General features: G+C 49.2%; 1 protein-coding gene across 1 annotated transcript; it reads right to left on the reverse strand.

Annotated features, from left to right (window-relative positions):
• Positions 1–1,747: 1,747 nt before the first annotated feature.
• Positions 1,748–2,233, reverse strand: LOC125424666 (serine/threonine-protein kinase N2-like). Its single transcript, XM_048482081.1, has one exon. It carries the CDS (start codon positions 2,231–2,233, stop codon positions 1,748–1,750), a length of 486 nt encoding a protein of 161 aa, XP_048338038.1.
• Between the last annotated feature and the right edge of the window lie 11,753 nt (positions 2,234–13,986).

Below are 13,986 nucleotides of genomic sequence, written 5' to 3' on the forward strand. Positions count from 1 at the left end.
GGGAGGGGAGGGAGGTGGAGGGGTGGCATGTAAGGGAAGGGAATGGGAGGGAGGGAGGTGAGTGAGTGAGTGAGAGTTGGCATGCAAGGGAGGGGAGGGAGGGGTCCCGGCATCTGGACATGGCCCACCCACCCTAGCGGAGGGAGGGGAGGGAGGGGGAGGGGTGGCATGCAAGGGGGGGAGGGAGGGGACCCACCACAACCAGACCTTGGTACCTTTCTTGAAATTCCAGGAAAGGGGCGCGTATTGCTCTAGAAATACACTACACCTGTCAGATCCCCAAAAACTGAAACAAACACCACGTGTAGGTTGATTCACGGTCTGGAGGATAGCTTGGAAAAGCCAAGAGTGTCTTTTCCCGTGCAGTTACAGTAATATATTTCCACATCCCCCCACATGTGAACAGAGCTGAGAAAGAATGCAGACAGTTTGAAAGTAAGAGCAAACCCCCACAGAGCACGGCCTTGACCAGCACCTGGCGGTACTGAACCAGAGAAGCCAGCCCAACCCCCAACCGTATTGCAGAAAACTCAAAGCAGGCCCCAAAGTTTCCCAACTACCAGGCATCCCGACAACACCGCAGGGGAAGGGCTGGCAGCATCAATAAAACTTCTTTCCACTTGCAGGGCAGGAACACAATCCGAACGCAGGTCCTTGCTCTTCAGATTCCATGGAGAGATGGGTCTGCCCCAAATACTATCATAAGAACATAAGAACATAAGAATCACTCCTTATGCTCACAAAGGTGGAAGCCTTCAGACTAGTTAAGAATAGGCTCTTGGATCTTGATTTTCATAATTTGACTCTTGCTGCCAAAACAACCTGTTCTCCGACTACATTATTAATCCCATGCGAGCGTGGAATTATGGCAGCATATCTTCATCTGCTGATTAATCCCACCCAGAGGAGAGCCTCGGCTACTGCAAGATGTAATGTGCTGCCATCAGCTCTGCTGGAGGGAAGATGTAAGAATATGGAACGTTCTAAAAGAGTTTGTTCATGTGATATGACTACGGTTGAAACACTTGACCATTCTTTGTTTCTATGCCCTAAATACAATAAGATACACATAAAATACATGAATTCCATTTTCTTGCAATGTTCTCAGTGGCATGAGTGTTATTATTTTATTTATTTTATTTATTTATTTTGAGTTTTTTATACCACCCTACCCCCGAAGGGCTCTGGGCGGTGAACAACAGTTTAAAATATACAATCAAGTCGATTTAAAATAAATACAGCATTTAAACATATAAAACATATAATACAGCGTCAGCAACAAAATCCAATTTTAAAAACCTCCACAAAGGAGGGGTCCCATAGATGGTGGAGGGACCCTAGAACAAGAACTAGAGTAGAAGAGGGGAGGGGGGGCACATATCAGCGGCCGGACACTCCAAAAGCCCGGCGGAACAACTCCGTCTTATAAGAACTAGCCTGCTGGATCAGACCAGAGTCCATCTAGTCCAGCACTCTGCTACTCGCAGTGGCCCACCAGGTGCCTTTGGGAGCTCACGTGCAGGATGTGAAAGCAATGGCCTTCTGCTGCTGCTGCTGCTCCTGAGCACCTGGTCTGCTAAGGCATTTGCAATCTCAGATCAAGGAGGATCAAGATTGGGAGCCATAAATCGACTTCTCCTCCATAAATCTGTCCAAGCCCTTTTTAAAGCTATCCAGGTTAGCGGCCATCACCCCCTCCTGTGGCAGCATATTCCAAACACCGATCACGCGTTGTTCAGGGCGGCATTTATGCTTGTCCTTTTCCACAGAACCATGACTCCCCTACGAGCATTTCGTGAATGAGCACACCGAGGCCCCGCCAGTCCGCTGCTTGTGTGTACGATGTGTCGGTCAGACCTTCAGGAGCCAAAAACTCTGGTGTCCCACAGAATGTGCTGGTGCGGTCAGCAGAGCCCATCCCTTCTTTACAGAGGCCGAAGTCCGCTATCTTGACAAAACCTTCTGTGTCTAGCAGTAAGTCATCCAACTTCTGGTCCCTGTATACAATGTTATGATCATAAAGAAACTGCAGCCCCAGGTCAACAGAAGCAGCGTAAAACGGAGCATGAGGCTCAGGGAATACATCTGTGCGGATATGCGTCATGAGGTCTCCGCCAGCTGCGCACTCCATTACAAAACAGACGTGCTGCGGTGTCCGGAAACAGGCGTAGAGGTTCAAAAGAAAGGGGCGCCGGGAATGGGTCATAGCCTCAAATATCCGCTTTTCACACATCAGGCTCTCCAGCCCTAGCGGCAATGTCGCCCTTCTCCAAGGCTTTGACAGCGAAAAACTCCCCTGCGCCAGTTATCAACAGCTGGGAAGACATCCCTCCGAACACCAGGTGTGGGCAGGAGCGCAGGGAAATGCAGGAGGGCGCTGCTGAGGGAGGCGGCGTTGCAGTGGGCCCCAGTCGGCCTGCTCTGCATCCAGTAGGACAGAGGCTGTGGAGTGGTGCAGCTGTTCAGGTCAGGGCCCAACGAGGACTCTGCTCCTCAGTACAGAAATCCTGAGAAGATGCTCAGGGGGCTCTGCTCCCCAGAGAGAAAGTGAGGAGAACATGGAAGGAAACACTACTTACAGCATAATTTGCCGCTTGTTCCGGGCCACTGTGGAATTATTAAACTACTAACTAAACTAATAACTAAAGGATGGAGATATACTAACTTACAGATGGAGGTAGAGGCTCTCCTATTGTCTTCACGTTTCTTCCCCTGGAAGGAGGCTGCTCACTCCTGGACTCCACAGAATTCTTCTTCTCTTCTTCCCTGGAAATAGAGGGCAATGGAGGGGTGGAGGGGCAGCTCTCCTCGGCCAGTCTTCACGTTTCTTCCCAAGAAGGCTGCTCACCCCTGGACTCCACAGAATTCTTTCTTCTCTTCTTCCCCGGAAATAGAGGGCAATGGAGGATGGAGGGGCAGCTCTCCTGCTGTGTTCTCACGCTTTCTTCCCTCTGGAAGGAGGCTGCTCACTCCTGGACTCCACAGAATTCTTTCTTCTCTTCCTTCCCTGGAAATAGAGGGCAATGGAGGGATGGAGGGGCAGCTCTCCTGCTGTGTTCACGTTTCTTCCCCTGGAAGGAGGCTGCTCACTCCTGGACTCCACAGAATTCTTCTTCTCTTCTTCCCTGGAAATAGAGGGCAATGGAGGGATGGAGGGGCAGCTCTCCTGCTGTGTTCACGTTTCTTCCCCTGGAAGGAGGCTGCTCACTCCTGGACTCCACAGAATTCTTCTTCTCTTCTTCCCTGGAAATAGAGGGCAATGGAGGGATGGAGGGGCAGCTCTCCTGCTGTGTTCACGTTTCTTCCCCTGGAAGGAGGCTGCTCACTCCTGGACTCCACAGAATTCTTCTTCTCTTCTTCCCTGGAAATAGGGGGCCATGGAGGGGTGGAGGGGCAGCTCTCCTGCTGTGTTCACGTTTCTTCCCCTGGAAGGAGGCTGCTCACTCCTGGGCCCCACAGTATTCTTCTTCCCTTCTTCCCTGGAAATAGGGGGCCATGGAGGGGTGGAGGGGCAGCTCTTCTGCTGTGTTCATGTTTCTTCCCCTGGAAGGAGGCTGCTCACTCCTGGGCCCCACAGTATTCTTCTTCCCTTCTTCCCTGGAAATAGGGGGCCCTGGAGGGGTGGAGGGGCAGCTCTTCTGCTGTCTTCATGTTTCTTCCCCTGGAAGGAGGCTGCTCACTCCTGGGCCCCACAGTATTCTTCTTCCCTTCTTCCCTGGAAATAGGGGGCCATGGAGGGGTGGAGGGGCAGCTCTCCTGCTGTCTTCATGTTTCTTCCCCTGGAAGGAGGCTGCTCACTCCTGGGCCCCACAGAATTCTTCTTCTCTTCTTCCCTGGAAATAGGGGGCCATGGAGGGGTGGAGATGCAGCTCTCCTGCTGTCTTCATGTTTCTTCCCCTGGAAGGAGGCTGCTCACTCCTGGGCCCCACAGAATTCTTCTTCTCTTCTTCCCTGGAAATAGGGGGCCATGGAGGGGTGGAGGAGCAGTTCTCCTGCTGTCTTCATGTTTCTTCCCCTGGAAGGAGGCTGCTCACTCCTGGGCCCCACAGTATTCTTCTTCCCTTCTTCCCTGGAAATAGGGGGCCATGGAGGGGTGGAGGGGCAGCTCTCCTGCTGTCTTCATGTTTCTTCCCCTGGAAGGAGGCTGCTCACTCCAGGACTCCACAGAATTCTTCTTGTCTTCTCCCTCTCTTCAATCAGTTCCAGATCAGAGTAGGTGGTACGTTCTCATGCCGTCGATTGTCTCCTGGCCACCCAGGCCATAGAACTGGCATCGTTATCCGAGTAGGTCTCCTTGCCCTTCCATTGCGATGCCATGAGAGGGACGAGGAGGTCTCCTGCCAGCTGATGGTGGAGCTAGAGACTGCCAGGGACAGAAGAAGGAGGAGGAGGAGGAGGAGGAGGAGTAGTTTGGATTTATATCCCCCCTTTCTCTCCTGCAGGAGACTCAAAGAGGCTTACAATCTCCTTGCCCTTCCCCCCTCACAACAAACACCCTGTGAGGTGGGTGGGGCTGAGAGAGCTCCGAGAAGCTGCGAGTAGCCCAAGGTCACCCAGCTGGCGTGTGTGGGTGTGCACAGGCTAATCTGAATTCCCCAGAGAAGCCTCCACAGCTCAGGCGGCAGAGCTGGGAATCAAACCCGGTTCCTCCAGATTAGATACATGAGCTCTTAACCTCTTACGCCACTGCTGCTCCATGATCGACTCCGTCAAGAACACCTATTTGTGCCAGAGGTCAAGACCCAGAGGGTCATCACGAGGTGATAAAATCCAAGTGCAACTCTTACCCCTCTTCTTCCTGACCAATCTTCTAGGAGTCATGACAGTCTCCTTCGACGTGAGACAAGGGAACAGATTTCATTCCAGAGGACGGCAGTTCTTCCGCCAACCTCACCAGTGGGGACCCTTCAGAAACCGGACAGATCCCTTGACGTTCCTCAGTCTCTCAAACAGAGCTCCGATGTAGGCAGGACTGACATTGAACTGACATTGTCACTGGGCGGGGTCTTGCCAACAAGTCCTATGGGCAGGGCTTCATAGACTCGAGCCTTCAGGGCTGGGGAGCCACATAGGTGGAGGTACTCACGCAGGGCAGGTGGTCCTAACCGACCTCCTCTCCCTCCATCCAACGTACTTGAGATCACGGCGAAGCTGTCTTCATGCCCCTGCAACATTCAACAGAAGGTGAATGGCAAACAGGTGCTTGTTTGAACTGACATTGATACAGTGAGCCGAGATCTACCCTTGAACCATCAAGGGAGGAGGTCACCAGCTGGCTCTCCACAAGGAATAAGGTAGCTTCTTAACCGGGTGAGGGGAGCGATCCTGAAGGCATCCAGGCTCGAACCGCGTCAAAGGAAACTCAAGCCTGAGCTGCCTTAGAGCTGGCTGTGGCCGACAACCTGTTTTCCCAGCATAGTAGTCATTCAACAGGTCAGTGTTACATCAGTTCGTCTCTCACTTCGACAACCCGATGGCGGACCTCCTTGCCACAGCAGGGAGCGTGCAAACCCCGGCCTTCCTCTCTAGACTCATCCATCCTCAGGCACAGGAAGTAGACGCTTAGATTGCCCGTGGCCTCGGTACCTTCTCTACGCATTACCTCCATCGCCAGTAATACCAAGACTGCTAAGACACATACGGGCTGAAAAGGAAGAGGTCATACTCGTCGCCCCGTACTGGCCCAGGAGAACGTGGTTCTCCACGATAATGGGGATGGCAGCATCCCCTTCATCCCATTTCCCAGGGCCTTCGGTCCCAGGGTCCTCTTCGTTATCCCGACACATCATGACCGTGTCTGACCAACTGGCCGCTGAGCGTGGAACATCAAGATGCCTCCGAGGTTGTCATGGATACCATGCTGGTCTCCGGCAGACCTTCCGCTGTAAGGTTATATAATTCCACACAGAGGTCATTCCTAATCCGGTCCAGGGGACAACTGCGGGATCCAAGTAATCTCATCGATCTCAGTCCTAGAATTTCTGCAGGATGGATTCCGAATGGGTCTCAGGAGCGACATTCTCAGACGCTAGGTAGCAGCATTGTCCACCGTTCGTTCCCAGCTCCAAGGTTCTTCGTTTAACACAATACCCAGTGGTGTTACGTTTTCCTAAGGGGATTCAACAGCTACAACACTCTGTGAACCACAGTTCCCCACTTCGGCGCCTTCACACGGTTCTTATGGCTCTCACCAATTTTCCCTTCTAATAGGTTCAGTCCATTCACACGCTCTGTTTCCGCATGTAAACCATATTCCTGGTGGCAATTACATTGGCCAGAGAGCCTCGGAACTCGGATCCTGGCCAGCCAACCCAAACCTTGTGTACTCCATCAAGATAGAGTAGTATAATCGCCAGATCCTACCTCAAACCTTAGGCTGTCTCTACCTTCCACCTTCAGCGGAATAACATCTCTTCTCCTAAGGGAGCAGCAGTGGCGTAGGAGGTTAAGAGCTCGTGTCTCTAATCTGGAGGAACCGGGTTTGATTCCCAGCTCTGCCGCCTGAGCTGTGGAGCCTGATCTGGGGAATTCAGATCAGCCTGTGCACTCCCACACACGCCAGCTGGGTGACCTTGGACTAGTCACAGCTTCTCGGAGCTCTCTCAGCCCCACCTACCTCACAGGGTGTTTGTTGTGAGGGGGGAAGGGCAAGGAGATTGTCAGCCCCTTTGAGCCTCCTGCAGGAGAGAAAGGGGGGATATAAATCCAAACTCCTCCTCCTCCTCCTCCTCCTCCTCTTCTTCTTCTTCTTCTTCTTCTTCTTCTTCTTCTTCTTCTTCTTCTTCTTCTTCTTCTTCTTCTTCTTCTTCTTCTTCTTCTTCTTCTTCTTCCTCTTCTTCTTCGTTGGGACAACGTCTGCCCCTGGCAGTCTCTAGCTCCACCATCAGCACATAAGTCCTCAACGTACCAGTTCCCAGGGGCATCACGGCCCACTCCAATAGGATTGCAGCGACCAATGCAACCTTGCGCAACAAGGCTACTCTAGAGCGAATATGTAGAGCTGTCATATGGGCCAGTTCCACGCCCTTGGTGAGGCATTACAGACTGCAGTCATGTGGAGCAGCTGAGACCGTTTTCGGTCATAGAGTGCTCGAGTACATAACGGAGGCTTAGTGATAGCCCACCCGATTGGGGACACTGCTTGGGGAGTTCCCACCGAGAAGGTCTCCACCTCCAAGAGAACGGACCATTGGTACTCACCCTGAAGGGGCTTTCTCTTGTAGGCCGGAGACCTTCTCGTCCCTCTCATGGCATTGCTAGCGCCCGGAATGTTCTAAGGTTGGTCCTGGTTAGGGAAACAATCTTCCTCTAAAGTTCCAGGCCCTCTGTGGGTCCTTAAACCTGTCTGCTCCATGTTGATGGATGTTTTGTTACTGTTCTTCCTGTTCTATTTCTGTTTAAAATCGTCTTTACCACTGCTCAGTCAGGAGCGAACTGGAGATAATTGGAGTCCTAGCCTGAACAGGAAGAGACGTTTTTGATCCTGCCTCCCTGAGAGGGGGTGGAAATCACCCACCAAGGTCTCCTGCCTACAAGAGAAGGCCCCTTCAGAGTGAGTACCAATGGTCCGTTTTCATGTTTCTTTCCAGTAGAAGGAGGCTGGTCATTGCTGGGCTCCACAGAATTGCTCTTGTGTTCTTCCCTGGAAATAGGGGGCCATGGAGGGACGGAGGTTTAGCTCTCCTACTGTCTTCATGTTTCTTCCCCTGGAAGGAGGCTGCTCACTCCTGGGCTCCACAGAATTGCTCCTGTCTTCTTCCCTGGAAATAGGGGGCAATTGAGGGATGGAGGTTTACCTCTCCTACTGTCTTCATGTTTCTTCCCCTGGAAGGAGGCTGCTCACTCCTGGGCCCCACAGAATTCTTCTTGTCTTCTTCCCTGGAAATAGGGGGCAATTGAGGGATGGAGGTTTAGCTCTCCTACTGTCTTCATGTTCCAATAACCTTCCCTGGAAGGAGGCTTGCTCCTCCACCGGGCCCCACAGAATTCTTCTTGTCTTCTTCCCTGGAAATAGGGGGCAATTGAGGGATGGAGGAACAGGTCTCCTAGTGTCTTCATGTTTCTTTCCAGTAGAAGGAGGCTGGTCATTGCTGGGCGCCACAGATTTGCTCCTGTGTTCTTTTCAGCATGTAAATATCTCACAAGTCACCCCCCATCTGAAGGTTTACCAAACAAACGTCAGCATCATCTCTCACAAATCAACTCCTACCCCCAGCAAAACGTGCATGGTTCTCTCCCCAATACTTTCCTAATTGTGTCCTCACACCGACCCTATGAGGTAGGTTGTTAGCCTGAGAAACAGCTCCAAACCAGTCCGAAGGGTATCAACTTTTCAGCATGTAAATCTCTCACAAGTCACCCCCCATCTGAAGGTTTACCAAACAAACGTCAGCATCATCTCTAACAAATCACCTCCTACCCCCAGCAAAACATGCATGGCTCCCTCCCCACCACTTTCCTAATTGTGTCCTCACACCAACCCTGTGAGGTAGGCTGCTAGCCTGAGAAACAGCTCCAAACCAGTGCGAGGGGAATTAACTTTTCAGCATGTAAATCTCTCACAATTAACCCACCATCTGAAGGTTTACCAAACAAACGTCAGCATCATCTCTCACAAATCACCTCTTACCCCCAGCAAAACGTGCATGGCTCTCCCCACCACTTTCCTAATTGTGTCCTCACACCAACCCTGTGAGGTAGGCTGCTAGCCTGAGAAACAGCTCCAAACCAGTGCAAGGGGAATTAACTTTTCAGCATGTAAATCTCTCTCAAGTCACCCACCATCTGAAGGTTTACCAAACAAACGTCAGCATCATCTCTCACAAATCACCTCCTACCCCCAGCATAATATGCATGGCTCCCTCCCCACCACTTTCCTAATTGTGTCCTCACACCAACCCTGTGAGGTAGGCTGCTAGCCTGAGAAACAGCTCCAAACCAGTGCGAGGGGAATTAACTTTTCAGCATGTAAATCTCTCACAATTAACCCACCATCTGAAGGTTTACCAAACAAACATCAGCATCATCTCTCACAAATCACCTCTTACCCCCAGCAAAACGTGCATGGCTCTCTCCCCAATACTTTCCTAATTGTGTCCTCACACCGACCCTATGAGGTAGGTTGCTAGCCTGAGAAACAGCTCCAAACCAGTGCAAGGGGAATTAACTTTTCAGCATGTAAATCTCTCACAAGTCACCCACCATCTGAAGGTTTACCAAACAAACGTCCGCATCATCTCTCACGAATCACCTCCTACCCCCAGCAAAACATGCCTGGCTCTCTCCCCACCACTGTCCTGATTGTGTCCTCACACCAACCCTGTGAGGTAGGCTGCTAGCCTGAGAAACCGCTCCAAACCAGTGCAAGGGGAATTAGCTTTTCAGCATGTAAATCTCTCAAGTCACCCCCCATCTGAAGGTTTACCAAACAAACGTCAGCATCATCTCTCACAAATCACCTCCTACCCCCAGCAAAACGTGCATGGCTCTCTCCCCACCACTTTCCTAATTGTGTCCTCACACCAACCCTGTGAGGTAGGCTGCAAGCCTGAGAAACAGCTCCAAACCAGTGCGAGGGGAATTAACTTTTCAGCATGTAAATCTCTCACAAGTCACCCCCCCTCTGAAGGTTTACCAAAGAAACGTCAGCATCATCTTCAGTTCTGCTGCTACTGGGCTCCCTGCTCAGCTTGCCTTTTCCTGTGCCTGCCGACGCCCGGCTGCTGCGGAGAATGCCACACTTCTGAGTGATGCCACACTTTATTTAAGGCGAATAAGGCATGCTGGGTCAGAGGGAGGTGAGGCGGAGCTCCCCAGTCCTGCTCCTGGGAGCCCAGTGGGATTTCTCCCCGCCCCCTGGACACTCCAGGCCACCGTACAGAGTGGGCGGGGCTACGACATTGCTCAATCACTTGCTGTGTAGGAGGATGTTTTGGCGCCCCCCACTTGACCTCAATCGATGCGCCCGGGAGCAAGGGGTACCCCCTGTCCCTAGGCAAGTACGCCATTGCTACTCACTCAGATGGAGGAGCAACAACCAATTATAATCGCATGGGACGAAGGCTGTCGTGCTGAGGAGCGAAACCTTGCACAGGGCAAGGCAGCAAGAGTGGTCCTGGCAATCTTCCCGTACTGCAATCGTCAAGGGCAGGAGTAGTTTGTTCAAGACTGGCCCATCTCTTTTGATCCCCGTCGTAGAATCATCCATATATTCGTGACTGTTTCTCCAAAAACAAAACAAAACACTCCTTTCTCAACTAGGTTAATAAACTTCATGACTGTCACAAGCTGCGTCCTTTGATTTCTCACCCAGCTGTGTCCATTTCTGCAAAACCACTTTGCCTGATGACATCCACTGCACATCCCTCCCAGGTTGTCTTGCTGATGACCTAACAATCGCATCTGTGTACACAACGCATGCCGGAGCCGTCTCCATGGGCTGTTAACAGCTCTTTCTCGCACACAATCACAGGCTGGCTTTTTCGCGAGTTGAAAAGGTATAGGAGGCTGTGGGGGTTTTTGAGGTCTCCGTTCAGCAGAGAAGTATGGGGGGCACACTCGGGAATCCTCCCGTTACCCCAGGGAGGACGCAAGATGGAGCAACCTGAAGGGAGGTCTCCTACACTGTGAACTGCAGTAATGTAGGCACAGAAGAGAAAGTAGTAGAAAGTCAGAGCAAGTGGTAGAAAGTCAGAGAAAGAGAAAGAGGGTTTTAGATTCAACCAGAAAGATTATGTCTTCCTTCCTTCCATTATTTTTCCTATAATGTAAAGATGGCAACCATAAAGCTACTGACCAAAGAAATCATGCAGGCCTTAAACCTATTCTTTTACTGCTGCTAGCTTAGCCAAATAGCTCCAAAAATGCCCCTTTTGTTCACAGTTATACAAAATGTGCAAGCCAAACTGTTTTCAAGATCCCGTTGTACCCAAAAGATACCTTAAAGTTGCCCTTTGCTTTCCTGAGACAATAGGAAGGCCTGTGGGAAAGTTCAGGCTCTTTGTCTAAGACATAGAACGACTTGAAACATACATAAGAAAAACAAGGGTTTTTGATTCATATAACGTCAAAGAGTGAAATACTGACATCTTCCAATAAGGATTTTGGACAACCCCAAAGGGCTGTGGGAACAGGGAAAATCCCCACCTTTTGTGTGATTGATTGATGATGTGGGTAATAGAACTACCACTACTGTTGCACTCTGGCTATAACTGAAAATAAGTTGATATATAAAAGAGCGGATTAGGCGCAATGCGTTTTCCTCCTTGTGTTTAAAAGAATTTGGACTTATACCTGTGCACAATTTTGGACTTATCATTGAATGCGTACAGAATACTTACCTTAGTGGATTCATATAAAATGTTGATGGACCAAGATGGACTGAATATATTTATGTATATACATGTTTTCGCATTGATTGACTACTTACCTTAAGGATGTTGAACGGATGGGAGAGTATGAACTAAATACTTACCTGAATTAATACGGATGACCCTGAATCTATTTGTTACAGTTGTTAAGAATAAGTTGAAATAAATTCATGTATATAGATATACGCATTTGAAATATTAGTTATAGCCAGAGTGCAACAGTAGGGGTAGTTCTATTATTATTAATATTTACTATTGCACCCCCTTTTCTTATGTGTATTCTTTGCTGCCATTTTGATATAGCTTGTCATTAATACTATAAAAGTGAGAACACACCGCCATTTTAGGTGTGGCTCCCCTGATGTTGTCTTGTCCGCAGTTGGCCGAATAAAGATCTTTCTGATTTTATTCTGTATCGGCTTGAGCTTCTTTGAGCTTATTTATTTTACTTCGTTACTCCGTTGTAACAAAAACAGGCTTCCTTTGCCAGTTATTCACTGAAATAGAAAAATAACAATCTGTCAACTGGTTTCTTATACCAGCCACACCACCAAACTTCTTGCGTCTCCGACGCTCGTGGCTCCTCCTCCTTAGAAAGAGTTCATATTTTTTTAACCTTAATAGCCTCTGCTTCTATGTTAACTGGCGTGGACTGACAAAACACAGGCCGCAGTTCAACCAACTGTTCCATTACAAACTTCATTTGCAGAAAATATATTCATGATAGCCTTTATTGGCATTCCAAAATACAATAAATACAATAAAACAATAAATACAATAAAACAATAAAACAATTGTCCATAAAAGACAGATAATATAGTGAAATGTGACATTGTTAACAAGCAGTGCCAGTACGAGGGGGTTGGAGGTGTGATGAGCAGGAAGTTCCAGGGTAACGGTATCACGTCACCTTGGTGTCCCGTTAGCAGAGGTGGGATCCAGCAGGTTCTCACCAGTTCCCGAGAGTGGGTTACTAACTATTTGTGTGTGCCGAGAGGGGGTTACGAATTGGGTCTGCTTTCCCGTCTCCACGCCCTCGCCTTCCCGAGAGGCATCCTGCCTTTGAACGTGAAGGTTCCATAGAGCAATTGCGACGAATAATGTAACTCCCTGAACTGGGTTAATCCCTTCCAGGTACTGCAATTCATGGATTCTCAGCCTTTCGTGCCCTTTATCTCACCAGTCTCTATCAAAGAACCTGTGTGTTTCACCATTGCTGTGTTCAGATTTGTGAGTTGGGGCATTTTCTATAATGTGATGATGATTTAGAAATGACCTGGTGCAAAAAAATTTTTTGGGGTCGTGGTGGGGTGGCTACCCATGGGGTGGGGGCATCCAACTCAGGTTTTGGCCAGGGCTCAGGTTTGCCTAGGTGCGCCTCTGCCCCCTTTGCTGAGGGGGGGGGGGGGCTGGCGAGGGAACCTGTTACTAAACTTTTTGCATCCCACCACTGCCTGTTAGCTCAGTAAACTAATTCGCGCATGTTTGCAGCCACGGTCTCTCCGCCCCCTTGTTACCCACTGCCAAGGGTAACTAGAAAGTGATTTCAGAGTGATTTCAGCTTTGGCAGCAGTGAGTGGATGCAGAGGCAGGCTGCCTTCAGAGCAGAGGTTCTTTATTGTGATTTTAAGCTCTTTCCAGGCCAGACTGCCCAGTACAGAACGAAACACAGCCCTTTTTATACAGTTTTTCACCCAATCAGAGGAGGAAGGGGGCAGTCCCCTGCCACATAATACAGACAATCTAAAACAAAGAGGAGGAAGACAGTCTTTTGTTTTTGCTGATGGGATTAAGTCCCAGAAGAAAAGGCTGCCAATGAATCTTGAGATCCTAGAAGTGGAAACTTCAATAGTCCAATGGGCCTTGAGATCCTACAAGTGAAAATTCAAATAGTCCAATGGGAAGTAGGGTGATGTCCTCCAAACGGCCAAGGCACTCCTTGTAAGTCCAAAAAGGTCTTTTGTTGAGGTTGACAAACTTATCAGATTGTAAGAAGGAGTTGTCCTTACTTTGCATTTTCTGATCTACTTCCTTGTTACCTAGCTAAAATAAAACTACTAAAATCCTAAGAGGCTTCTTCTATTAATACAATAAAGTAAGAAGAATATTTCTAATCCATTTCTCTTCTTGTCTATCACTTAAAGTAACTCTATAGTATCCCTTAACCTTATAACAAAGAACCTCCAATACAGTACAAGCCCATATAAACATATAAGCATGAGTATCCTAAATTAACAGTAACAAAACCTTAAATCAACTGGAGAACCTAGCTAAAGTATAATCCTAAACATTTGGCAAATAATGAATCCAACACTGAGGGGCTTACATTAAACCTTAAAAGGGACAAAGGCAAGTAGGAAACCATGTGAAATATCAGCTCGTTTGTATATACATGTTCTTTCCAGGACTTGTGGAGGCTTTTGGACAACACTGGTCTCTTTGCTCTGATCCTTAGCCAGTGTAGTTCGGTGGCAGGCTCAGAAAAATATTTTTCCTATTTTCCTGGTGGTAACAATATGAGGGGGTGGAGGTGTGATGAGCAGGAAGTTCCGGGGTAACGGTATCGCGTCACCTTGGTGTCCCGTTAGCTCGGTAAACTAATTAGCACATATTTGCA

The sequence above is a fragment of the Sphaerodactylus townsendi genome, linkage group LG17 (genome assembly GCF_021028975.2).
Source record: "Sphaerodactylus townsendi isolate TG3544 linkage group LG17, MPM_Stown_v2.3, whole genome shotgun sequence".
Taxonomy (NCBI): Eukaryota; Metazoa; Chordata; class Lepidosauria; order Squamata; family Sphaerodactylidae; genus Sphaerodactylus; species Sphaerodactylus townsendi.